Source organism: Bubalus kerabau, chromosome 11 (assembly GCF_029407905.1).
Source record: "Bubalus kerabau isolate K-KA32 ecotype Philippines breed swamp buffalo chromosome 11, PCC_UOA_SB_1v2, whole genome shotgun sequence".
NCBI lineage: Eukaryota > Metazoa > Chordata > Mammalia > Artiodactyla > Bovidae > Bubalus > Bubalus kerabau.
The window spans coordinates 95,092,350-95,118,915 of record NC_073634.1 but is presented as its reverse complement, the minus strand read 5'-3'; the positions used below and the strand labels follow the sequence as shown (position 1 = coordinate 95,118,915).

The window sequence follows — 26,566 nt, the reverse complement described above, 5'->3', positions numbered from 1 at the left end:
TTCACAGCTGTACCCCAGACTCAGGCCCAGGCAGGGCAGAGTCGGACTGGAAGGAACTGCACTCCACAGATGAGAAAACAGAGGCACAGAGAAGGAAGCTGGACATGTCTATGTCACACAGTCTGGTGATGGCAGAGCAAGCGTTCAGACAGTACTTTTAGCTTCTGGTACGAAATGATTTTCCTTAAAAAAGGAGTCCTCATGGCCAGGATATCACATTCCAGAATCAGAAGTTCTGTTTAGATGCAGGGTTTGTTTTTTCTCTTTTTATTTATTTTTTATTTTTGGCCATACTCGGCAGCTTGCAGGAGCTTAGTTCCCCAGCCAGGCGTCGGACCCAGGCCCCCTGCAGTGGAAGTGTGGAGTTCTAACCCCTGGACCACCAGGGAAGTCCCATTATTTTTTCTCTCTCTTGAAAATTTGATTTTGATCTGATTCGGGCAGAAGGGCCCCAGTTTTCTGCAGACCCCACTGCTTCCTATTGCATTATACTTGGTCAGAGTCACACACTTCCATCACCCTGGCTTCCACTCAGCATTCATTCAGCAAATATCTATTGAGCCACTAATAGGTGCCAGGTACTGGGTGATAGGTACCAGGTACTGATCCAGGTACTGGGAAAACCCAGAAGTGACCAAGATGGAAGACAAGCCACCCCCGCACCCCAGTAGTTCTTGGGTTCCAGTGGCATTAGGTTCACAGCCCCTGCCTCATTCTAATGGGGGTCCATTAACATGTCCAGCTTAGTCTGGCTTCACCACCACTGGGGATATAAGAATTTGAGGTGAGATGAAATTATGGAGAAACCCCAAGCTTGTCTTCCATTTCAGGGTTGATGACTCAGACCACACAATTCTGTGAGGTTCTTATTTTACCCTTAGTTTCCTTCCTTACAACTTGGGACTGTGATCTTTACCCTACTTTCCTCTAGGGTTGTGTGAAAGCTATCTGGGTGTTTGTAGAGCTCTACAGTGAGCTCTAAACGGGGCGTGACTTTTTGACCTTGAGGGATGCTGAAGCCTTCACCTGTTCAGGAAGTGGTTCGGCTCTGAGGAATGGTGCTGGCCTACTTGGCTTCAAGACTCTCTGCTCAGGGAGGGGTGAGAATTTCTAGGGGGGCGGGAGAGGGAGGGCATCCCCTCGCACCCATTGCCAGATTATGATAAGAATGATCAGGTGTTGCTTTTTCACCTCCGTCTGGGGTCCTCAGCCTGAGGAAGTGGTGAGAACTGAGGGAGGGTGGAGGGGGAGGGGATTTCCTCTTTGTTGGAAGCTCAAACCCAGGCTGCCTTCAGTACCTGGACCTTGCCCCTCGGTGGGAGCTCCTCCCATCTTCCAAGCTGTCAACAAAGCCAGCATCTCCCTTCTCTAGAAAGTGTCTGACCTACAGCATGAAGAACTGAGGTTAGCTTCACAGAGGGACTTCCTGGTGCAAGGGGATAAGGCTGAGGCTCATGATGGAAGCTTGTAGAGGAAGAGGGAGGGCTCTAGCACAGCTTCGGTGGCATCTGTCCTGGAGTTAGGTGGGATGGCAGATCTCAAGAAGGTTGGCTAGGTGTTGCTTGGAAAGAGTCATCATGATTTCATTTTTCCCACCTCTTCTCAAGGAAGTAGACTTGCAGGTACAAACACTCCTGATTGCAGTCATTTATTGTGTGGGCTTTTGCCAGGACCATTTCAGCAGTGACGCTCACAGGTGTATGGCAATACTTAATGATAATGGGACCTTGGGCCAGAACCTCTCCTTCCCTACCTTTCTCCCACCCACCGGGCTACATGGCCAACATTTTTATCTGATGTAAAGCTGTGGGAGCAGCAACCTTGGATTAATTGAACATTAGAGTCTATGGTGCAAAAAGAACATTAGAGTCTATAGCTGTGAAAGAACATTAGAGTCTATAGCTGTGAAAAGAAGAGAAGCGAAAAGCAAAGGATAAAAGGAAAGATATAAACATCTGAATGCAGAGTTCCAAAGAATAGGAAGAAGAGATAAGAAAGCCTTCTTCAGCGATTAATGCAAAGAAATAGAGGAAAACAACAGAATGGGAAAGACTAGAGATCTCTTCAAGAAAATCAGAGATACCAAAGGAACATTTCATGCAAAGATGGGCTCGATAAAGGACAGAAATGGAATGGACCTAACAGAAGCAGAAGATATTAAGAAGAGATGGCAAGAATACACAGAAGAACTGTACAAAAAAGATCTTCACGACCCAGATAATCATGATGGTGTGATCACTGACCTAGAGCCAGACATCCTGGAATGTGAAGTCAAGTGGGCCTTAGAAAGCATCACTACGAACAAAGCTAGTGGAGGTGATGGAATTCCAGTTGAGCTATTCCAAATCCTGAAAGATGATGCTGTGAAAGTGCTGCACTCAATATGCCAGCAAATTTGGAAAACTCAGCAGTGGCCACAGGACTGGAAAAGGTCCGTTTTCATTCCAATCCCAAAGAAAGGCAATGCCAAAGAATGCTCAAACTACCACACAATTGCACTCATCTCACACACTAGTAAAGTAATGCTCAAAATTCTCCAAGCCAGGCTTCAGCAATATGTGAACCATGAACTTCCTGATGTTCAAGCTGGTTTTAGAAAAGGCAGAGGAACCAGAGATCAAATTGCCAACATCTGCTGGATCATGGAAAAAGCAAGAGAGTTCCAGAAAAACATCTATTTCTGCTTTATTGACTATGCCAAAGCCTTTGACTGTGTGGATCACAATAAACTGTGGAAAATTCTGAAAGAGATGGGAATACCAGACCACCTGATCTGCCTCTTGAGAAGTCTGTATGCAGGTCAGGAAGCAACAGTTAGAACTGGACATGGAAGAACAGACTGGTTCCAAATAGGAAAAGGAGTATGTCAAGGCTGTATATTGTCACCCTGTTTATTTAACTTATATGCAGAATACATCATGAGAAACGCTGGACTGGATGAAACACAAGCAGGAATCAAGATTGCCGGGAGAAATATCAATAACCTCAGACATGCAGATGACACCACCCTTATGGCAGAAAGTGAAGAGGAACTCAAAAGCCTCTTGATGAAAGTGAAAGTGGAGAGTGAAAAAGTTGGCTTCAAGCTCAACATTCAGAAAACGAAAATCATGGCATCCGGTCCCATCAGTTCATGGGAAATAGATGGGGAAAAAGTGGAAACAGAGTCAGACTTTATTTTGGGGGGCTCCAAAATCACTGCAGATGGTGACTGCAGCCATGAAATTAAAAGACGCTTACTCCTTGGAAGAAAAGTTATGACCAACCTAGATAGCATATTGAAAAGCCGAGACATTACTTTGCCAACAAAGGTTCGTCTAGCGAAGGCTCTGGTTTTTCCAGTGGTCACGTATGGATGTGAGAATTGGACTGTGAAGAAGGCTGAGTGCCAAAGAATTGATGCTTTTGAACTGTGGTGTTGGAGAAGACTCTTGAGAGTCCCTTGGACTGCAAGGAGATCCAACCAGTCCATTCTGAAGGAGATCAGCCCTGGGATTTCTTTGGAAGGAATGATGCTAAAGCTGAAACTCCAGTACTTTGGCCACCTTATGTGAAGAGTTGACTCATTGGAAAAGACCTTGATGCTGGGAGGGATTGGGGGCAAGAGGAGAAGGGGATGACAGAGGATGATATGGCTGGATGGCATCACTGACTCAATGGACGTGAGTCTGAGTGAACTCTGCGAGTTGGTGATGGACAGGGAGGCCTGGCGTGCTGCGATTCATGGGGTCGCAAAGAGTCGGACACGACTGAGCGACTGATCTGATCTGATCTGATCTGAGAGTCTATGGGCAGTTGAGAACCTCAAGCACTTTCGGAGGAGTAGTTCCTTAATTCTTGCAATAATGGGTAACATGCATGTCTATACCTTTATACGTGCCGGCTACCACCCAACTGCTATTATCCCCATCTTACAGCTGTAGAAACACAGAAGTTAAGTAAATTGCCCAGGATTGCACAGCATACAGGGCAGAGCTGGGACTCAAACCCAGGCAGCCTGGATCCAGAGTCCACATTCAGAACCACCACGCTGTAAGCTCCTTGCCCACCTTGAGAGGTGGGGACTGTGATTATCTCCAACACACAGAAGAGGAAACCAACCAGCTTGTTCCATCAGTCACAAGCATCACCAAGAATGTCTTTTATAACTGCCCGTAACACATTTAGATTTAAACAAACAGCAATAGCCTGCGACCTTTGTGTCTGTAGCAAGCTTTCCCGGGAACACTTAATCCTCGTGCCCACAGAGGTAAGCAGGGTGGGGATCTGGACTTTCGTGTTTCCCAGCTGAAAGGGGTCTGGGATGTGAAGCTAGGGCACCCCACGCCTGGGCTGCACCTTTTTATATTGGCTGCAGCTCTGAGGCCCTGTCATCCTTTGACTCGGGGTGTGGCCAAGAGATAGTCACTCAATGCTGGCAGTTATCTGACAGGTCCTGGACTATCAGGGTTGAAAGGGGCCTTAGTGATTTATTGAATGATGAGATTAGTCAGCCTGGCTGGGAATGGTTCCAGGCTCTTACCTGGAGATGGAAATGGCAACCCACTCCAGTACTCTTGCCTGGAAAATCCCATGGACGGAGAAGCCTGGTAGGCTACAGTCCATAGGGTCGCGAAGAGTCGGACACAACTTCACTTTCACTCACTTACCTGGACAGCCTCTGGCCTCCTTTGATCAGTGGAGCGACATGGCCTGAGGCTTACTTGCTCCAGTTCCCTGCCTCCCAATTAAAGAATGACCACAGGTATGCGTTCCATTGTTTTGAGAGTCCTTAGCCTCAGGTTGCTTTAGGGAAAAACAAAGATCCTGTTGGATCTCCTGGAAGATGAATCTTCTGCCTTCCAGTTTTACATGCTCTGTTGAGCTGTAGATAACCCACCTGGAGCCTCTGATTCTATAACCTGGAGAGAGTCCTCCTGGAGGCAGGAGGAAGGGCAGCAAAGACCCACCGGCTGGTGACCTCGAGTAAGTCATGGAGATCTCAGAGCCTCTCTCCCTTTCCTGACCACGGGGTGGGTGAGCCTGAGGACCCACCGAGATAAAGGGAGAGGCTGTTTTGTAAACAGTAAAGGGGGAGACCTGTGTGATCGGGGGCTGCTTGTCGGCAGGACCGATCTGTCTTGGCCCAGCTCCTTAGCTTCTAAACGCTGTCCCCCTTTCCTTTGTCCACTGACCACAGTCCAGATGCCTGGATCATTTACAACCGCAAATTTTCTCTGAGCCTGTAGAGAGATGCTCCGTGGTGCTCGGAATTGGGGTGTTGAACCCCAGAGAAGGAAACTGCAGGTCTACCCAGGACCCTATGTCCTTCGAGCCAAAGTCAGGGGAAGCCAGAACGCCCAAGCGAAGGCAGTTTCCAGCAGGAAGTTTTCTGTTCATATTTGCTCTTCATATATACACAGAAAAGGCATGTTTGTGATGAATTTCACAAAGTGGACACACACCTGTGACACCACTACCCGGCTCAAGAAATGACATGACCAGCCCCCTGGGAACTCCCTCGGGGCCCCTTCCTAGTCTCGCCCACCCCGACTCTGACTTCTAGCACCAAGGGTTGATTTCACCTCTGAATGTTAAATACATGGAATCTGTCCAGAGCTTCTTTCGCTCAGCACCGTGTGTGTAGGAGCTTCATCCTGGTGATGTCAGTGGCTGTAGCTGGTTCCTTCTCCCTGATGTACGTGGACGCCCACACTTGGTCACACCTGATCTGTCTGATAGTGGGCAGTGGGGTCGTTTCCAGTTTTCCATGCGCTATGAATGTTCTAGTCCACGTGTCTGAGTGAGCTGATGTGCGCTTTCGTTGGGAGTACAGACCTGGGGTGGAATGATAGGCTCGTAAGAGGCGGTTGGTTTGGTTGTAGTAGATGCCGGCAGGAAGGATTTAAACAAGCAGTTAAGCAGGACTTCCAGACCCTGCAGGCTGTGGTGGGCTAGTTCTTGTCACACCTCTTGAAATTTCCTCTGGAAAACAGGAGGAAGAGGCTGAATGAAGCAGGCCTGCATTGGAGGTTGGGGTGGGTAGCCCCTGGCCCCTCTCTGTTTGGTTTTGTTCCCCTTTCCATAGTCTGTCTGGGTGCCCAATCTGTACTCCCAAGGAGGTATCTGGGGCCACTTGGAAGGGATGGGTAGGAGGGTTTTAAGCTTCATTTCCCTGCATCAGCCAAAGTCCCCTGTGTCCTGTGTTTTACATAGTAGGATTTTGAGAATGACAGCATGTGATTATTGTTTTGTTTTTCCTAAAAAAAAAAAGCTTTAGCTATGGAACATTTGAAAATTGTTGAAGGGACCGCTGTGAGGTCCCTTCCATCTGGATAATTCTATTTTGGGATCAGGAGCAGGGTGTGGGAAGGGTTAAGCATTATTCAGTCCAAGAGCAGGGCTGGTCCTCATTGACCTTTTTAAAGTTCTTAAAGCTCAGCTCATGATGCGGGAGATCTTAGTACTTTCTATTAAAATAGTGTTCAAACAAAACGGAAAGCCTACAGGATGTGGGGGAGAGGCTCCATGTGGAGGGACGTTTGGGTAGCCTTTCAGCAGGAGTCTTGAGGACTTGCTCCTTCAGCCACCCCTCTGCATTTTTTCTTTTTTTCTTTTTTAATTCTCCACCAGCTGTTCCTGGTGGTTGTCACTTGGGGTGTTCAGGTTCAGAATGGTTCTTGTTTTCGCCAGGAGTGGGTGACGCTGCTGTCTGTCCTGAGGGTGGTGGCTTTCCTTCCTCCAACGCCAGGCTGAGTTCGGACCTGTAGTTTCGCTTGGTGAGGGAGGCTGGGCCCTTCCTCGGCACCGAGAGAGGAACATCTCTGCCTTTGGCATGCAGCTCTGAGTCAACAGGCCTGATAAACAGCCCACTTCCCAGGACCAGCAAGGAACAAAGCCCCTGACGGCTGTGGGATCCGCCCACCCCCTCTTCCTGAAACAGCTGCTTATTCTTTTGACAGGAGTCAGAACGCTGTACCTTCGCTTCCTCCCAGCCCTGCCTCCTTCTGCAGAACGGAGCTCAATAGAACTTGGTACTTTTGCCTTTTACTCTGGGAGGAGAGAAGCAGACGATGAGGTATGTGACACAGTGGAATGATCTACCTCTGCTGGGTCGGGGTCCCTGGGGGTATCGTGAGTCAGCTGCAGTGTGGACACTCCTGGGGGAGGAAGCCCACTCTCCCCCTGGCTTCTTGCTGGAATCCTCCAGTCATTCTGGAAGACAACAAAGTCCTCTTCTCCCGGCGCTGGATCTAGAAGTGGGTGCTGACGGGGTGCTGGCTCTGTCCTTGGAAGCTCTGCTGGAGTTTGCTGCCCCTGGCAGGACCTCACAGGGCGGGGCTGCAGCCTGGGGTTTTTCTGGGACTCAAAGTGCCAATGCAGGGGTAGGAGGGCTTGTGCATGCAGAGCCCTCTTGGGGCAGCACTGACCCTTCATTTACCTCGCCTTATTTCTCCTGGGAAAACTCTTGTGCAATGATTCCTGGATCAGGCAGCAAGGAAAAGCTGGCTGGACCCAGGCTTCAGATTTCCTGAAGGGGATTCTAGAAAGGGCATTGTGAGAATCCCTCCAAAAACAGGTTATTCCATCTGTGGTGACTGGAGCAACAGCTAGTCGTATATTTAGTCTGAGGCTTGTCTCTTAGTTTCCTCTGTCTGTGTTTACTTTGACCCTTATAATGAAAAACATAACTGGAAACAGACGTCCATGTACCTTTTTTCCCCCACAAATTATACCATGTTTCTTCTAACAGGGAGCATCTCTCCCTAATGCCCACCAGTTTAGAGAGATTTTAGGGTAAAAGCAGAACTTTCTCTCCTCACCCCCAGCACCACCTCCCTGCCAGGAGCTGGGCCAGGAGGGCAGAGGGTCTGCTTTTCAAACACAGCATCCCCCCATCACCACCTTGAGGGTAAGCCCAGTGATCTCAGCCTTTGCGAAAGCTCAGTTTCCTCAGCTATAAAGCTGCTGTGCTGATCAGGATGAGGGATGAACAGGATAGAGTAAGGAAGGCTCAAATGCCAGGTACACAGGAGGCACCTGGAAATGGCAGAGGCGTTGAACCGAGTAGGCGCACCAGCTGGTCCAAGGAAGCCTGTGATTGGCTAGCTTTGGGCCAGTTGCTTAGTGATAACCATGAAAGGCAGGCTTCCCAGGTGGTATTAGTGGTAAAGAACCCACCTGCCAATGCAGGAGACGTAAGAGAGGCAGGAGCCATCTTCCTGGGTCAGGAAGATCCCATGGAGGAGGGTACAGCTTCCCACTCCAGTATTCTTGTCTGGAGAATCCCATGGACAGAGGGGCCTGGTGGGCTACAGTCCAAAGGTCACAAAAGAGTCGGACACTGAAGCAACGTAGCAAGCATGTACCCACTCATGCAACCATGAAAGGCAAAACGAAAGGATGTGCCTGAGAGCTGGCCGAAGAACCTGCGGGTGAGCCTGCAGGTCTGCTGAGGAACAAGAGATACAAGGGTGAACACTGGAAGCCAGCTCTCTGGACCTGAATCCTGGCCCCACTGCTTATGCTGTGTGACACTGGGCAAGTCACTTAACCTTTCTGAGCCTCCATTTTCATGTCTGTAAAATGAGGATAATACTAGAGTGCCTTCACAGGGTCATTATGAGGCTTACCCGAGAGTCTGCTGGGAAAGCGTTTAGCCCAGGCCCTGGCCTGGTTCAGTTGAGGGGCATCCAAGTGTTGCAGGGCCAGAAGCTTATTCCATTTCCAGGCTCCCTTTAGGGAAAAGAATGCAAAGTGGAAGTAAATGCCATCATCCCTTGGTATCCACTGGGGATTGGTTCTGAGACCCTCGCAGATACCAAAATCCAGGGACACTCAAGTCCCTTACATAAAATGGTATGGTATTTACATACCACCCACACACATCTTCCCATTTACTTTTAATCACCTCAAGATTACTTAGAATACCTGCTGCTGCTGCTGCTAAGTTGCTTCAGTCGTGTCCGACTCTGTGCAACTCCATAGATGGCAGCCCACCAGGCTCCACCGTCCCTGGGATTTTCCAGGCAAGAACACTGGAAGGGGTTGCCATTTACTTCTTCAATGCATGAAAGGAAAAGTGACAGTGAAGTCTCTCAGTTGTGTCCGACTCTTAGTGACCCCATGGACTGCAGCCCACCAGGCTCCTCCGTCCATGGGATTTTCCAGGCAAGAGTACTGGAGTGGGGTGCCATTGCCTTCTCTGACTTAGAATACCTAGTACAGTGTAAATGCTATGTAAATAGTTGCCTGCACGCAGCAAATTCGAGTTTTTGAGGCTTTCCTGGAATTTTTTGTTTTTTAATGTTTTTGATCTGTGGTTGGTTGAATCTGCAGATGAAACCCATGGGTACAGAAGGCTGACCGTATTTAGGAAAGGAGGAGACATCCAAACATATAACAAAAACAGACAAATGCTCTCCATAGGAAAAAATCCAGAAAATAACATTGTAATAAAGTGTGAAGATAATATAAAAATGATTAGTATTACTCAGCTGTCAGATGCACCTGTTATATTTTGGCTGCAAACTCTTGGACTGCCTCTTTGCTGACTTTGTAATAACATTTTAAATTGAGACAAAAAGAAGACAAATCAGTTTTTGCCTGTGCTGCTGCTGCTGCTAAGTCACTTCAGTTGTGTCTGACTCTGTGCAACCCCATAGACGGCAGCCCACCAGGCTCCCCCGTCCCTGGGATTCTCCAGGCAAGAACCCTGGAGTGGGTTGCCATTTCCTTCTCCAATGCATGAAAGTGAAAAGTGAAAGTGAAGCTGCTGAGTAGTGCCAACTCTTAGAGACCCCATGGACTGCAGCCTACCAGGCTCCTCCATCCATGGGATTTTCCAGGCAAGAGTACTGGAGTTTTGCCTCTAGCTTGGTTAAATCAAAGGTTGCATTTTATTACCTCGAGTTTAGAAGTTTCTTTCAGCTTCACAGCTTGTTATTGGTGATGCCATGGCTGTGAATCGCTTGGCAGTTTCCTGCTCAGGTGACTCCAGCCAGAGCTCCAGGGAACTGAGCTCTTCCATCCTGGATGGGGTGGTAGGGGTGTGTTGGGGGGATATGGGCACCAGGTAGCTATGAAGTCTGGATTACTGTGACCCCTGAGACCCCCAAGTGGGGAGCAGAACAGCAGTTAGTTCAGCTCCTTCTCTGAATCACAGTGGGGGGCTCCTGGGAGCTCAGCAAGGCCCACCTGTGGGGAGTGGGGTCAGGACCCAGGCCCCACCTGCAGCCCCAGGACTGGTATGATTTCCCCAGACAGGGCTGCATCTCATCTCCGGGAAGCATTTGAGCCTTAACCACTCCCCACCCCAAAAGGAGAGCAGGCCCAATTTGCCAAGGGGCCTGACATGGAGGTTTCATAAGCTTCCAGGTCAGTTGACCTGTGGACTCAACATGACTCGGTTGGCAGTCTTCTCTCATGATCATCACTTCCAAGAAACGGGGGCTATTGCAGAAAGATGAGCTTGGTGTGGCTGAGTGAACCTGTCCTCTCGGCAATGAGATTTCCAGCCTTCTGGCTGATTTCTCACCAGGTCCCAGGTCAATCAAGAAAGACTGTGGTGGAAAGTTAAGTTCACAGGACTTGTTTCAAGGACAGGGAGACTGAGGTCAGAGAAACCATGACTCAGTTCACAAAGCCACTTCATGTGGCCGCTGGGGGTGCCATTTGAGCCTCCTCTTCTTCCCCTCCCCATCGTGGGCCATGGGGTCAAACATGATGTCCGCGGAACTCTGAGCTGGGGGCAGTGGGGAGTGGAGCTGACTATCACCTCAGTCAGCAGGCAGGGAGGGCTCGCCTGTGAGCCTTCTGGGTCCTGCAGTCTCCGATGGAGCCATGTGTTTCTAATCTTTCCCCTAAAAAAGCAGCATCCTCGTTTCGACTGCCATTTGTGGAGCATTTACTGCCCACCAGGACAAAGTGCTGCGTAAACACGGTCTCCTTTTGTCCTTTCAAGAACCCTAGATGGGGGCGTATTTGAAGCTCCATTTTGTCTGTGTAAACAGAGGCTCAGAGCCAGAGAACTTGCCTGGGGTGTGCGTCTAGGGATGCACAGCCTTAGCTGCCAGACTCATTTCTGCCCGGAACGCTGGAACTAAATGTTACAATGGAGGATGTGGAAGATGAATGATAGGAAGTTTCCCGAAGGGTGACTAATAGTCAGTTCCTGGCCCTCTCTCCTGCCCCGCCGCCGGCACCCTCACCTGCTTTGTTTCATTTGCAACACTTGTCACTGTCTGACGCGTATTGTTTTGAGTCTCTCGACCCCATGCAGTGGTCCAGAAGTGACTGCGGCTCGAGGTTGCAGGACGGGATGGGTTCCAGGGACAGGGGGCGATGAATCACAGGCAGAGGAGGATATAGCTTGCGGGAAGGCGCTACTTTCCCCCTGCTCTGCCCCAGATAATGGCTTTTCCAGGGCTTCTGAGTGCCCAGTGATTCAGCTGAGAAGCTCACCTCTCCCCCTGATGTGAGATGGGGAAAAACAAGGGCCACTAGACTTCCCTTCAGAGAGGAGTTTTGCTGGGAAGGAATACCTGGGCTTATACCAGATGGGGTGAAATGATGCGATTCTCTCTAAGCTGTGGGTGTGTGTATCGTCTGTGTGGAAGAATTAATTTATGGGCCTCATGGAAAAGTCTGACGCTCCAGGGAAACAGAAGCGGAAAAGGAGGCAGGGGAAGGGGGTAAGGAAGGTGGAGAAATGACAGTGTGACCCAGCCTTGTGAAATACACTGGGGTTTTTAGCACCATCTGCACATGTTCCAGGAGTGGGAGTGGTTTTATTTGGAAGCCATGGTAAGGGCTGAGTTCTGGGAGTGGCCCAGCAGCGGCCCGTGTGGGTGGTAGGTTGGATTCAGAGAGAAATTGCCAACACCATTGACAAGAGGGCTGAGAGATGCTAGGAGGGCTCAGGTGGAACGGGGCCTGGCTGGGCTAACCTGATCCTCTGAGGGGTGGGGCCAGGTGACTCAGATAGTCACACTCTCCCATATAAGACAGGATGTTTGTACCCTGTAGGGCCTAATTGAGGGGCTTCCCGGGTGGCTCAGTGGTAAAGAATCTGCCTACAATGCAGGGGAGGTTTGTGTTAGTCGCTCAGTCGTGTCCGACTGTATGCTCCTCCATTGACTGTAGCCCACCAGGCTTTTCTGTCCATGGGATTCTCCAGGCAAGAATACTGGAGTGGGTTGCCATGCTCTCCTCCAGGGGATCTTCCCTACCACAGATTGAACCCTGGTCTCCTGCATTGCAGGTAGACTCTTCACCATCTGAGCAACAAGGAAAGGGAGCAGTGCAGGGGTCGCGGGTTCAGGCCCTGGGTTGAGAAGATCCCCTGGATCTTCTGAGCACACACACAGCCTAATTCTATGCTCTAGCCCTTAAATGGGCTATTTAGAAGCAAGCCCACATGTCCTACTTGGTGGGTAACATAGTCAACTACCAGTCTTCAGAATGACGCAGTTTTGAAAATTCTGAGAGACAAACACATCAGTGAAGGGCTTTTAGACCACATTGCCTGCCAAATGCCTCATCATATCCAGAGAGAAAAATGAAAATGTTTTCAAAGACCCACTGGCCTCCCTGCCAACCCTTTGCTGAAGGACTCGAGATTGACTCATTTGGCCAGCTTCCAACTGTGAGTCTTTTAACAAGAGTGACACCTGACCACAGCAAAAAGTCAGCAGATTCAAGTCATTTATAGGATCCAGAAAGAAATGGGCTCCAAGGGACTTCCCTGGTGGTCTGGTGGTTAAGAATCTGCAGGTTAAGAATCCCTTCTAATGCAGGGGTTGATGGTTGATCCCTGGTCCAGGACCTAAGGCCCCACAAGCTGCTGGATAACTAAGCCTGCGCTTTACAAGGAAGACCCAGAGCAGCCAAAATTTAAAAAATAAGAAAAACATTAGAGGGTTCAGTATGGGGAACATGTGTATACCTGTGGCGGATTCATGTTGATATATGGCAAAACCAATACAATATTATAAAGGTAAAAAATAAAATATAAAAAAAAGAAGAAAAATATTAAAAATGGGCTTCAAGAGTTGTCTCTGGGGCTAATTTCTGAGATTAAAAAAATCAAACACCTGCATTTGGAGAGGAGATGAGGGGGTGTCCCTGACGTACGTGTCAGCGTTCTCTACCACGGGAGTTGTGTGTTTAACGTTTCTTACACTGGGAGAAAATTTGTGTTTGGTCCTCAGCAGGTGGGGTTGATAAAGCTTCAGATGGCTGGGGCTTGATCAAAGAAAATCAAAGTCGCCTGGCCTTTCCAAAGAGCTCTTAATCAGGCTGCAGCACAGAACAGATGGATAGACCTTCACGTCCCTAATTTGCATCAATTTGCACTTCACTGTTTAGCATGTTCTTATTCCAAAACCCGATTCTTTTCTCTCAAATATGTTTTGAGCTTTTGCTGAGTACCAGGCTCTTTGCTTTCTTCATTGGGTCCTCACAACAGCCCGTTTTATGGACACCAGTAAGAAGAACTGGCAATTTTTGAGCGTTTACAGGGTGCCAGGCACAAAGCTAAACATTTTACAGATGCCATCTCTTGCAACCATCACCATTTTTTCCCCATTTTAAAGACGAGGAAACCTATCTAATATGGTCTATTACAAGTCCAGCGTCCCTTTTCTGAATCCCTAGGGCCAAATAATTGGAATTCAGAATTTTTTTTTTGTATACAGAGTATTTATCATATATTATGTAATGTCCCAATGCAGCAGCAGCAGCACATAACAAAATACATCAATATTTATACAAAGAAACATTTAAACAGCCTCACTGAGAGGGATAAAGATTATAAATAGCCTCACATCAGTTAGGGCCTGGATGTCAATTGAATTATAAACAGGCTTTCAGTTTTCAGAGCTTGCTGGAGTCAGATGAGGGCCTGAGAAGCTGCTACGTGTTTGGAGTTAGCCAGTTTTGTATGTCTCAAATCCCTACTTCACTCCCAGACTCCTGTGTTCTAATCACCATCCACACTTCTCTGGGAGGGACCATAGCAGTAGAGCGGGGTGGCCACAGTCTCAGTCCAGACCTGTTTGTTTCCAAACCCTGGCCTTTCCTTGCACGCAATGCTCGTGGTATTGATGTAGAAATCAAGTGGCTTTTCCTAGCAGCCAGGACGAGTTGCAAGCATTCCTCTGCATTTTGTAACTTTGCCTTGGGTCCCGGACTCTGTGTACCAGCTCACGAGGTAGTCACAGGAAAGAAGCTCAAACTGAGGTGTCCCTGTGGCCTAGCAGGTCAATCTTCTCATGGTCTCTGGAACACCACCGGTCACAGTTGTATCTGAAAGCGGGAGGGTGAGTTATGACCTTGAGTTCAGCCCTGGCTTTTCCATTGCCAAACAGAGCTCACTTTCTAAGCAAGAAATGTCATGGCTGGTAATCCCACACTTCCTCTTTTTAAACTGCATTTAATAATAAAAGTGATGAAGGGACTATCCCTGGCGGTCTAGTGATTAAGACTCCATTCTTCCAATGCAGGGGGTGGGTGCAGGTTCTATCACTGGTCAGGGAACTAAGATCCCACATACCACTCGGTGAGGCCAAAAAGTTGTTTAAAAGTAGGGAGGAAAAAGAAAATAATAATAAAGGTGATGGAGCGCAGGAGATCCAAGCCAGGAATCATTTCAGAACCCTCTTTGAAAAGAGTTAGAGAATAACCTGTCCCACGAAGGACTGTCCTGGTGCCTTCTCATTTTATTTCACACACTCACTAGGTGACGGCCTCCTCTGGCTCTTTGAGGGCACGGGGGATTCAGGGTTGAATAAGAAGACATCCCTCCTGCCCTCAGGAAGCTCATAGGAATGATCAGAGGAGATGGAGCCAAATGTGGATGTTGCCACGTGAGCCGCCTCCCAAGGTGATATGTGCAGCAACGTGAACAGAATGATGGGGGAGCCGGAGGAGGGAAAGGGGGCTACGCTGGTGGTTGGGGGTAGGGAGTGATGTCTTGCCACTCACACGGTTCACTGGACCCAGGGTAGATAAGACACAACTGGGAAGCTGGAAGAAGAATCAAGGAGCTGGAGGGATTGCAGACATGTTTATTCTCTCCCAGCAGCAGCAGCAGCAAGTCTTCAAAGACTACTGATATACTAAGACAGACAAAAGTGGCCCATGGCCAAGTAGGTGCAAAGGCCCAATGCTACAAAGGTCAGCAATATTGTTGTTTACAGAACACAAGGTGTGAGGCTGTGAGAGAGTGGGACAGGAGAGCCTGACTGGCTCCATGTTGTCAGTCAGTTTCTCCACAAGTGGTCTCTCCAAGGTGATGACGTTGGCTCCCTGATGTCTACTCTCACATTTCCTCCACCTGCTGGCCCTCTCCTTCTCGCCCCCTTCTCTGTCCTACCTTCGAGTGTCGGCATCTTTAAGCTTCAGCCCAGGGCCCTCCTTCCCTTTTGTCTCTCTCCATTATCTCCTTGGTAATTGAATTTATTCCCTTCATGTTAAATATCATCCTTGGTCTATGGACACTCCCCCAATTGCACGGCCTGCCCACATTTCTCTGATGAACTTCAGACTTGAGTTCCGCTTGTCTGTGAGTCTCCATTCAGGTGTTCACATGCTCCTTGAAATTCACACATCCAAGAGGGAACTCATCTTATTTTCCTTCCAGCCTATTCCTCCTCCAACCAATCTGACTAAATGCTACAACCTACATGCTTAAGCAGAAACCTTATTTCTTCCTTCATCCCTAACGACTAAGTTACCAGCCAAATCCTATCAATTCTCTCTCCAAAGTATGTTTTGAATGAAACCAACCATTGAGCCAGCCCATCTCCTCTTTTTTAAAAAATTTTATTTATTTAATTTTGGTTGCCCTGGGTCTTTGTTACTATGCAAGGGCTTTCTCTAGTTGTGGTGGGCAGGGAATACTCTTTAGTTGTCGTGCACAGACTTCTCATTGCGATGGCTTCTTTTGTTGCGGATCACAGGCTCTGAGCGTGTTGGGCTTCAGTAGTTATAGTACATAGGCTCAGTAGTTGTGGCTCGAGGGCTTTAGAGTGCCCAGTATGTGGGATCGTCCCAGACTAGGGATCGAACCCTTGTCCTCTGCATTGGCAGGCAGATTCTTTGGACCACCAGGGAAGTCTCCAGCCCATCTTCCCTGTTGCAATTAGAATAGTCTAGCTTGTCATTTTATCCGTTCCCCACACCCAGTGCCCAGATGGGTTTCTCTGAATGAAGATGGGTGGGGTGACTCTCCAGCTTCAGATGCTTTTGTGGGTCCCCACCCTCTTTCCATGCCCTTCCAGCCTCTGACTGCCCCTGCCCACCCTCTGACGACCGGCCATCACCACCACCTCCCTGCCTCTTTCACTCAGGTGGGACAACTGCGCTATTGTTTCCTTGTCCACGTTTTTTGCTTTTGTTTTCCCAAACACAGGAAGCTTTTTCTCTAGTCAGTCTGGTATGGATACGATTTCTGAAATATTCTCATCTCTTCTCATGGGACTTTCTTTTCCATCCTTTTCCATCCTATCTTCACCCCATGGGAAGCTTTAAAATCATCTCCCCAGTGAGCCCTTCCCCAACCACCCAAATCAAAGTACTTCCCAAGCTGTAATGCTCTACCCAGCACCCCTTCCCCCTTTGATCACAATTTCATGCAGCAATTAAGAAATATTTATGTACCTACTGTGCGCCAGCTGTGTGGGTGTGGTAGGGAAGGCCCACCTGGGAAATGGTTGAGTCTCAATGGTAAAAGACCAGCATGCTTTCCCCTCTGAACGAGGGAGCACATAGTTAGGATATCAGGGGCAGCAGAGCCATGGAATTGATGATTCCCCAAAGTCACATGCCAAGAGGTAGTGCTATTAAGTCAGAGGAGGCCAGCATCCATGGGAACCATTAGCTCAACCCTCACTCTAGAAAAATGGTACAGATGAACTTGTTTGCAAAGTAGAAATAGTCACAGATATAGAGAACAAATTTAAGGTTATCAAGTCGGGGAGGGGCGAGATGGGATGAATTGAGAGATTGGTGTTCACATACTGATCCTGCTGTGTATTAAATAGATAACTAATGAGAACCTACTGTGTAGCACAAGGAACTGTACTCAGTGCTCTGTGGTGACCTAACTGGGAAGGAAATCTAAAAATGAGGGGATATGTGTATGTGTATAGCTGATTTACTTTACTGTACAGTGAAAACTAATACAACATTTTAGAGTAACTGTACTTCAATAAAAATGAATAAACCCTCTCCCACATCCATGGTGGACCTTGTGATCAGTCAGGATACTTTCCCTCTGAGCCTCAAAGTGGCCTTAGCATCTTTCAAAACTCGGGCAGCCCCATCTGTTCATTGAATTGGCTGATTTGCCATTGCAGACCCATGCAATTTAAGGTAGAACCTGCTCCTTGCACATGTGTGTGCTCAGTTGCTTCAGTCGTGTCCAGCTGTTTGCGACACTATGGACTATAGCCCACCAGACACTTCTGTCCATGGGATTCTCCAGGCAAGAGTACTGGAGTGGGTTGCTGTGCCCTCCTTCAGGGGATCTTCCCCATCCAGGGATTGAACTTGTGTCTCCCGCGTTGCAGGTGGATTCTTCACTGCTGAGCCACTGGGGAAGCCCAGAACATGCCCCTTAGTGCTTATTAAATGTTCATCACCTTTTCCTTTTAGAAAGGATATGGGTAGAAATATTTCTTAAAAAAAATCATATCCCACTCTTGCTATATTTAATCTATTTCCCCCCCTCTTCTTTTCTTTTCCCAGGAGAAAATAATGAATGTCAAAGGAAAAGTGGTTCTGTCAATGCTGGTTGTCTCAACTGTCATTGTTGTGTTTTGGGAATATATCCACAGGTAATTATGGGACATGATAAAGTGATGTTAATGAACGTCTCCATCAGCCAAGTCACCAGGTTGAATTAAAATTAGGATTTCTTCCTTCCTGTTTCCCTGAGCCCTAGACTTTAATGACTGTCTTTAAAATCATTAGATCTTCAAGCACTTTCTAAGGAATTCATTATCTTTCTTCCTGCCATGTTCCTAATGTCTCAATTTTTATATAGCTTTGCAGTTCTGGGCAGGCTAGAGCCAGAAACAGTAAGGTCCTATTAAGACCAAAATGTCATATTAAAATATGACCAGATATGGAAATTGCATTAAGAAATTTCAGACAGGAATTCCACGAGAAATTCACCCTGATTTTTGCAGTCCTAAAATATTTGCAAAGTTCAAAGGAACAACTCAAAGTTGTTGACTTTTGCTGCAAAAATACACTTTGAATCCCTGGTGATTCATTTGTGCCTGGCTAAACTTTTGAGTGCTTGGTCTGTTTTTTTTTTTTAACTCTGGAAAACACAATGAATGAAATATTTCTGAGTTTTCAAATTCATCAGTGGATTCACCTCAAATTTTTGAGCTGCTTTGTGTGTTTTGAGAAACTATAATGCCTCAGAGGTTCCAGCTGGAGAGGCTTCTGACAGAAAGAAGTCTCCCCAGGCAGCTACAAAAATGCACAATGGTTTTGACTTTAAGAGGCATCAGTACAGTTCAGCCTTTCTTTCAAAAAGGCCACCTTACACCTAGAGATGGATGAACCTAGAGCCTATTAGACATAGTGAAATAAGTCAGAAAGAGATAAACAAGTGTTGTATATTAATGCATTCATATGGAATCTAGAAAGATGGTACAGATGAAAGTATTTGCAGAGCAGCACAGGAGATGCAGACATAAAGAACAGACTTGTGGACACAGTGAGGGAAGGAGAGGGTGGGATGAACTGAGAGAACAGCATTGAAAAATATATATTGCCATATGTAAAATAGGTAGCCAGTGAGAATTTGCTGGATGCTGCAGGGAGATCAAATCCAATGCTCTGTGACAGTTTAGAGGGGTGTAATGGGGTGGGTGGTGGGATTGAGGTTCAAGAGGGAGGGGACATATGTATGCCTATGACTGATTCATGTTTATGTATGGAAGAAACCAACACAATATTGTAATTGTCATCCAATTAAAAATACATAAATTCAAATAAATAAATAAGGCCACCTTACAACTCTGGGCCAGGAGCACTGTCTTGTCACCATTGATATCTTCATGGTCTTAGTAGCTTCCCAAGTTCAAGATGATGGCCTGGATAAACATTAGAATGTCGCTTTCAATTCTTAAATTCTAAGATTTGATGAGCTCGTAGGACTGTCCTGGCTACCTATAAAGGGACTGCACCTTCAGGTACATCAGTGGAAGGAAGAATCTCTAGACTCTGGAGCTGTTTTTCCCCAGGGTGACCTAACCATTTCTGGAGTATTGTTGTTTCATTCTGAACAACTCATTTTAAAAGAAACAGGACAAGCTAGAGAGTGACCATGTTAAAGGGGTCTACAAACCAGGTCTTTCGAATTGAAGGAAACTGTGGGTACTTAGTCCGAAGAAAAGATGACTCAGTGTTGGATGCAGGGACCCTGGGGCTCCCTTTTCTTGAGGGCTGAGGAAGTATCCTGGCTGGAGTCTGGAACTAGGCTGCCTGGGACTGGTCCTGTGCCATGACTTACCTCCTCTGTTTTGGGCAAGTTACATCGCCACTCTGTTCTTTGGTTTTCAATAAGTTTCCCTGTTGTTTAAAATGGGCATAATGGTAGTACCTGCATCATAGGGTTGTTGGATTAAATAAGTTATTGTGTATAAAGCACGTAGGGTAAAGCACGTAGTGCACTCAGTAAACGTTCGCTGCCATCACCATCACCATCATCACCGCCATTCTCATCATCTGCTCAGAGGTAAGATTTGGAAAATAGAAGGAAGAGCTCCAGCAGGTGAAAGAATCCAACAGAAGAGCGAGCGTCCTCTGGGGTGCTGCCCTGAGCTGAGATACTTGTGTAGGTAACCTTGACAGCATTCGAGCTCTGAATGCTTGATTGGATAACCTTGGCATTTTGAATTGCAGCCAGAGTCACACTTCCAAATTTTGGGTACTTCACAAAATTAAAATATGGGAGCCAAAGGCCCAAATGTGCATATTGGCACTGGCCTCCCATAAAGAGGGTTATTTTGCCGTGCTGGGTACACTCTCTCTACACAGTAACTAGAGCAGCTTCTGGCTGCTCTTCAGGGCCATAGTCTGGAACCCAGACTGCAGCCACATCATTCTTCAATGTGGGGAATCTATTTGAACGTCTGCAAGAGGTTTAAAAGGCAGCAAATTCTTTGCCACCCTGAGAATTGGCCTTGTGATGGTGTGAGGTGAGCTGAGGGCACCAACCTTAGACAGGTGGGCAGCACTTTAGCTAAAAAAGATTTAAAAGTAGCTCAATCAAACACGTCAACTGCTAAGTAAAGAGAGACTATTACCAATAGAGCATCCTGAAAGAATGCCATCCAGGACAGGGTTTGATTTGAGGTTGGATAAAAAGAAAAAATCTTAGAATTTTAGAGATGGAAGAAACTTTAAACGTTTATGATAAAGTAATGATGGTGAGGGTGGTTTTGATGATAGTACCTACTAGTTATTGAGCGTTCGAATGTGCCAGGAACTGCACTAGGCACTCCCTCCAGTTCTTAAAATAGCCCTGCAAGCAAAGTATTAGTCTGCATAGTCTACGTATCTAGATGAGGCACACTGAGCCTCCACAGTGTTAAACGTGAAGGTTGAAGGTCACATTTTCAGGAAGATTTAGGTCTGAGGCTGTCAGAATACAGCTTATTCTCTGACCCACGATACAACCCTTCCTTCAGTTGAGGGTTCTCATTTTTCAAGTGACAAAATGGAGACCAAATAGGTGAAATGACTTAGCAGTGAATTTATGTCCAAGTTCTAATTGGAACTCAGATCTGATTCGTTGTCCAGGGCTCCTTCTTGAGCTGGTTGTTCATGCTGTGAGGGATACAGTATGAGGCTCAGGGAATTCCTACCCTCAGGAGGTTAAACTCTAGATGGAGCAAGCAGATGTGTACATCAATATCAACAATGCAAAGCGAAGGAAGGATATCAGATGTAGAGAAAAGGAACTGTGAGAGTTCAAGGAGGCAAAGATTATGTTCGACTTAGACAGCAATCTCTTTTTTTTGGGATGGGGGAGAGGCATTCATTTACAAATATTTATTGAGCAGCTACTATGTGCCAGTCACTGTACTCAGATTGTACCACAGGAGAGGGGGCATTTGAATTGTGCCTTGAAGGATGAATATGTGTTAAATGTCATGCTCTGCAAGGTGGGTGTTGCTGGGACCTGAAATGTCACAGGCCTCTGGGAGGGGAGGGTGAAAAGGGAAAGATGGCAAATTTGAAAGATGAAACAAGATGGCAAGTCTGACTCTACAAAATGATGTCCTGAGCACCTTGTGGGGGTCTGATTGCCAGGTTGCCGAGGGCCCTCTCCCTCCTCTTTCCCTTCTTCCTAACCCCCTCTTGTTGGGTCTGGAGTCAGATTCCCCAGGTTCAAGGCAATCCAATCTTAGACAAACGACTTAATGCCTAGGTGCCTCCGAGGAAGCATAGAACCTCCTTCATTGATTGTTGTGAGGATTTAATGAGCTAATACATATCAATTGCTTAGAACAGTCCCCGGCCAAGTATTAGCTGTTATGAATATTGTCAGATCAATAAACAGATTTAGAAACAAGAGATATTAGGACTTGGTCCACAAGTGTTGAGCTCAGAGGGGTAACCATAGGTGGAAAGAGGGCATGCATTTCACTCTGGTTAAGTGATATGGACTCCCAGCAGGGGCAGAAGGCAGAGTCTGAAACAAATATTAGTCATTTATATTTTTTTTCAGTGATGAGGGCAGCTAGGGCCAGACAGGTGCAGAGCCAGGGCAGGTGCCTGAGCCCAGGTCCAGAACTCTTTCTACCAGGCTCTATCCCTTTTATTCACAGGGAGAAGGAAGCAAGAAAGATTTAACCATTGGGCACAGCTTCCGTGCACAGAACGGTGGAAGAATCCAGTACGACAAGTCCTATCCCTTTGCCCCCAAATATCTCTTAAGTCAGTGCACTCCTCTCTCTCCATCTCTTTGGCTGCCTTGACCTGGGCCTGGACCACTGCCAACACCTCCTGACTGGTCACTCCGTTTACTCTCTTACTGCCTACAGAGACGACCCGGTCCCACTCCTGCCTAAAACTCTTCAATAGCAAAATCCACAGCAGGCTACAGCGAGGGGACCTCCAGTTACTTCTTTGTTTATTTCCTTGCACATTTAAATGCCTCCTTCCTTTTTCAGGGCCTTTGCATATATATTTTTGGTCTCCAAGAGACACTCTTTCTAATTTCTCTTCCCCTGGACTTCTAGTCATCCTTGAGAACTCAGCTAAAACATTATCGCCTCCTCTGGGAGGCCTTCCAGGTCTTCCTGTTAAGTGCTCCTAGTTTTGCTGCTGCTGCTTCTTTTTTTTTTTTTTTAACAGCTCTTCTTGGAGTTTGGAGTTCCGTAGCTGTGTGATATAGGGTCTGACCTCCCCACTAGCTTGTCTGCACCACAAGGATGCAGGGACTCTGTCTCAGACAGCACTGTATCCCCAGCACTAGGCCACGTGGCACATGCTCAGAAAGTATTTGTGGAATGGAGGGAGGTGGTCTGCTAGAGGAGTCAGATAGTCACTGGTCCAGTCTTGTAGATGCCTTCAGATGGTTTCACTGCCTTCGTTAGCTTCAGAAATGCCCTTTAAGGCTGCTCCCCCTTTGAGGAGGCTCTGAGGTGGTAGGGTGCCAGCTCGGCAGTCATTGGTTTTCTGGGGGAAGATAAATCCTGGGCAAGGGATGGGCCGTGGTGTTCCCCACTAGGAGTTAAGAGGGGAGCCGTCTGGGAGCCCCTCTCCCTCAGTGAAGCCACTGTGGACAATGGAGAGCTGCCATCTTTTATTTTTAAACTAAGACTTGAGATTCTCCAGAGATCTTCTGACCACTGCTTGTTCTGGGTAATCCAGAAGTGATCAAAGTCCCTTGGTGTCATTGGTTTTATCTCCAAGGAAGGTAGGAACCTCGTTCTTGTTCAGTTGCTCAGTTGTGTCTGACTCTTTGCAATTCCATGGACTGCAGCACTCCAGGCTTCCTTATCACTATCTCCCAGAGTTTGCTCAAACTCATGTCCGTTGAGTCGGTGATGCCATCCAACCATCTTATCCTCAGTCATCCCCTTCTCCTGCCTTCAATCTTTCCCAGTATCAGGGCCTTTTTCAGTGAGTCAGTTTTTTGCATCAGGTGGCCAAAGTATTGGAGCTTCAGTTTCAGCATCAGTCCTTCCAATGAATATTCAGGATTGGTTTCCTTTAGGATGGACTGATTGGGTCTCTTTGCAGTCCAAGGGACTCTCAAGAGTCTTCTCCAACACCATAGTTCAAAAGCATCAATTCTTTGGCGCTCAGCATTCTTTATGGTCCAAGTCTCACATCCATACATGACTACTGGAAAAACCATAGCCTTGACTAGATGGACCTTTGTTGGCAAAGTAATGTCTCTGCTTTTTAATACATTGTCTAGGTTTGTTATACCTTTTCTTCCAAGGAGTAGGCTGTGGTCACCATCTGCAGTGATTTTGGAGCCCAAGAAAATAAAGTCTCACTATTTCCATTGTTTCCCCATCTATTTGCCATGAAGTGATGGGACCAGATGCCATGATCTTAGTTTTTGAATGTTGAGTTTTAAGCCAGCTTTTTCACTCTCCTCCTTCACCTTCATCAAGAGGTTCTTTAGTTCCTCTTCACTTTCTGCCATAAGGGTGGTGTCATCTGCATATCTGAGGTTATTGATACTTCTCCCGGCAATCTTGATTCCAGCTTGTGCTTCATCCAGCCCAGCATTTCTCATGATGTGCTCTGAATTTAAGTTAAATAAGCAGGGTGACAATATACAGTCTTGCCATAATCCTTTACCAATTTTGAGTCAGTCCGTTGTTCCATGTCTGGTTCTAACTGTTGCTTCTTGACCTGCATACAGATTTCTCAGGAGGCAGGTCAGGTGTTCTGGTATTTGTATCTGTTTCAGAATTTTCCACAGTTTGTTGTGATCCACACAGTCAAAGGCTTTAGCATAGTCAGTGAAGCATAAGTAGCTGTTTTTCTGGAACTCAGTTGCTTTTTCGATGATCCAACAGATGTTGGCAATTTGATCTCTGATTCCTCTGCCTTTTCTAAATCCAGCTTGAACATCTGGAAGTTCTCAGTTCATGTACTGTTGAAGCCTAGTTTGGAGAATTTTCTGCATTACTTTGCTAGCATGTGAAATGAATGGAAACCTGGAAGTAGCCAAAACCCAAGCTCTCAATTTGGCCCGGGGCTTCAGTGATAATGGCTGCAAAATAGCTTTTCTGAATTAAAAGTAATATGATACATTTTTATTTCTCATTTGCTTTTAGCCCAGAAGGCTCTTTGTTCTGGATAAACCCATCAAGGTAAGTGCTTTTAATTCTAGGTTTCTATGGGATTCTCCCCCTGCCTGCTCTGGCTCCCCTGCAGTCCATTCTTAACTTGGCAGGTGTTGACACAGCTCTGGTCACAGGTGGAGGGGAAGGGTCTCAGGGGTCTGGACTGTATTCCTCTAGCCCCTTAGTCTTATCTCTCTAGAGCCATGACTCATGTTTTGTCCTTGCTTTTTATCAAGTATCTATCTCTTCAGGTAGTCTTGTTTGGAGAACATTCCTGTCTTGCTTATAAAAAAAATCAGGGTAGATATTGTCCATTATGCTACCCACCACATGTTGTATAGAGACACTTGCAAGAAATTTCATTGCGATAAAGGATCAGGAAAAAAGTTTGGGTCTCCTGATGAACTAGTGTGTGGTGTGGTAGTATTGTTATTATTGGTCTTGAGGACTCTGCAAGCCTTGGTTTTTCAATCTTTGGCTTGGTTGCCAGGAAGCTCAGAGCAAAGTGTTATGTTCAACTGCTTGAACTTTCCTTGACCTTCATTTTTGAAACAATTTCTCCCCTGGTATTAAATCTTGGCTTTTATGCTTACATGTCATATGACTTTGGCGATTTGCTCAAACCCACTCAACCAGTATCTCAGTCAGAAAAATAAAGGTAAAATTTTTATTCTCCCAGAGTGGCTCAGATGATCAAGGTCATGTGAACATGCCTACTGAGTGACTAAAATGTTTGTTTCTTCTTGCTTCATTTTTATTCTTGTATTTTTTTCCCTATTTATTGTAACCATATTTTCTTAATCATAAACTACTTCAAGCACTTTTTGAAGAGATGGGTTTTAAAGCACGTTTCTTTTTTAACATGCTATTCATACCTCACCACCTTATTTGTTCAACTGAAGGGTATTGTTTCCTGGATTCCCGTTCCTTTTCCTCTTCTGAAAGGTCCCCACCCTGGAGAGGCTCTCACAGGGAGTGTGGACGCGTCAGTATGTGCGTGGTGAAAGTGGCTTCTAATTACAGTTGGTTGAGCTTCTTACTGGTTTACAGACCCTCGGATTTCCTGCGTCTGTCACTGCTGACCTTTGTAGCAACTCAGATTCTCCTCATTTAGCCAAAGAGATAATTCCTGGAAATGTGAACCGTTTTGTTTCAAGACCACAACTTGCTACAGTAATTTGCATCTTAGAAAGCTCTTTTGTGTATGCTACGTATATTTAGGCTTCAAAGCCACCCTCATGGTAGGTTTCTTATTGTTGTTATTATTATCTCTGACTTTTCAGAGGAGAAGATTCAAGATTCAGAGAGGGGAAATGTCCCCTCACAGTCACCCAGCTAGTAAGCGGCAGACCCAGGATGCAGATTTATGGCTTAGCATCAACCGCACTTTGTTGTTCCGTTTTTCTCCTTCTCTCCCTGTGAGGGACCCCTGGATGGGCTGAGTGCCGGGGGCTGCCCACGGGAGGGGAGATCCAGGTGGCGTCAGGCGCATCCTCTCCCGTTCAGCTACAGCAGTGTCACCTGTATTCCTTTTACAAATGAGCGATTTTTTTACACAAAATTTTAAATGACATACCATAAAAAGAGTTTGGAAATCCCCCCATTTGGGACTGCCTCCTTTTCTAAAAATGTTTGTCATTTTTTCTCATTTCTTAGAAACCCAGAAGTCGGCGGCAGCAGCATTCAGAAGGGCTGGTGGCTTCCAAGGTGGTTTAACAATGGGTAAGGTGGTTGTGTAGTGATCTGTTTATCCACCCAATGCTATAGAGTCCAGATAGAATGGTTTCACAGCCATGACCTCAGTCATTTGTATTTCTGGCTTATTGGAAACACACGAGGCCTCTATTTCATGGTTGGGACTGGGCCATTAAGTTTGGCGGTCATGTTTTTATTTTTTCCCCATTTAACTTGAGGGTGAATGAAGTTCAGGCTAAAGTTGGGATTGCAGGAAAGCCTATCATAAACTAAAATGTTTTTATGAGGGCTGTTTTATTAGTTTTTTCCTCCTCTTGAAATAACCTGATGGTTATTGGGTCATTAAATTGCTAACTGTGCTGACCTGGAAGGATAATAAGCAAGCTGAGTCCTGCACCATTTCAACAAAAGTAGGTCTTTATGAATAAACGTTTAGCATCATGAACCTTTCTCCAGACATTCACTTAGTGCAGGTGTTCTCTGCCTTGGAACCATTTTTATGAGGTCCTCAGCCACCATCCTGATACCATAGGCCAGCCTTCTTGCCTTCC

The 26,566-nt window shown here is 46.6% G+C and overlaps 1 protein-coding gene across 8 annotated transcripts in view; it reads left to right on the top strand.

Moving 5' to 3' along the window:
- Positions 1 to 26,566, top strand: part of GGTA1 (glycoprotein alpha-galactosyltransferase 1 (inactive)) — a 79,352-nt gene that overhangs the window by 37,924 nt on the left and 14,862 nt on the right. For 4 of the 8 annotated variants that reach the window (XM_055541030.1, XM_055541025.1, XM_055541024.1 and 1 more), the window contains exons 2-5: positions 6,942 to 7,057; positions 17,731 to 17,819; positions 24,312 to 24,347; positions 25,977 to 26,042. In XM_055541030.1, coding sequence (XP_055397005.1) covers positions 17,740 to 17,819; positions 24,312 to 24,347; positions 25,977 to 26,042 — 182 coding nt within the window. In that variant the 5' untranslated portion in view covers positions 6,942 to 7,057; positions 17,731 to 17,739. Of the gene's footprint in view, positions 1 to 4,833; positions 4,966 to 6,941; positions 7,058 to 17,730; positions 17,820 to 24,311; positions 24,348 to 25,976; positions 26,043 to 26,566 lie in introns of those variants that run through there. The other 4 variants (XM_055541028.1, XM_055541029.1, XM_055541027.1 and 1 more) reach the window with 3 other exon arrangements.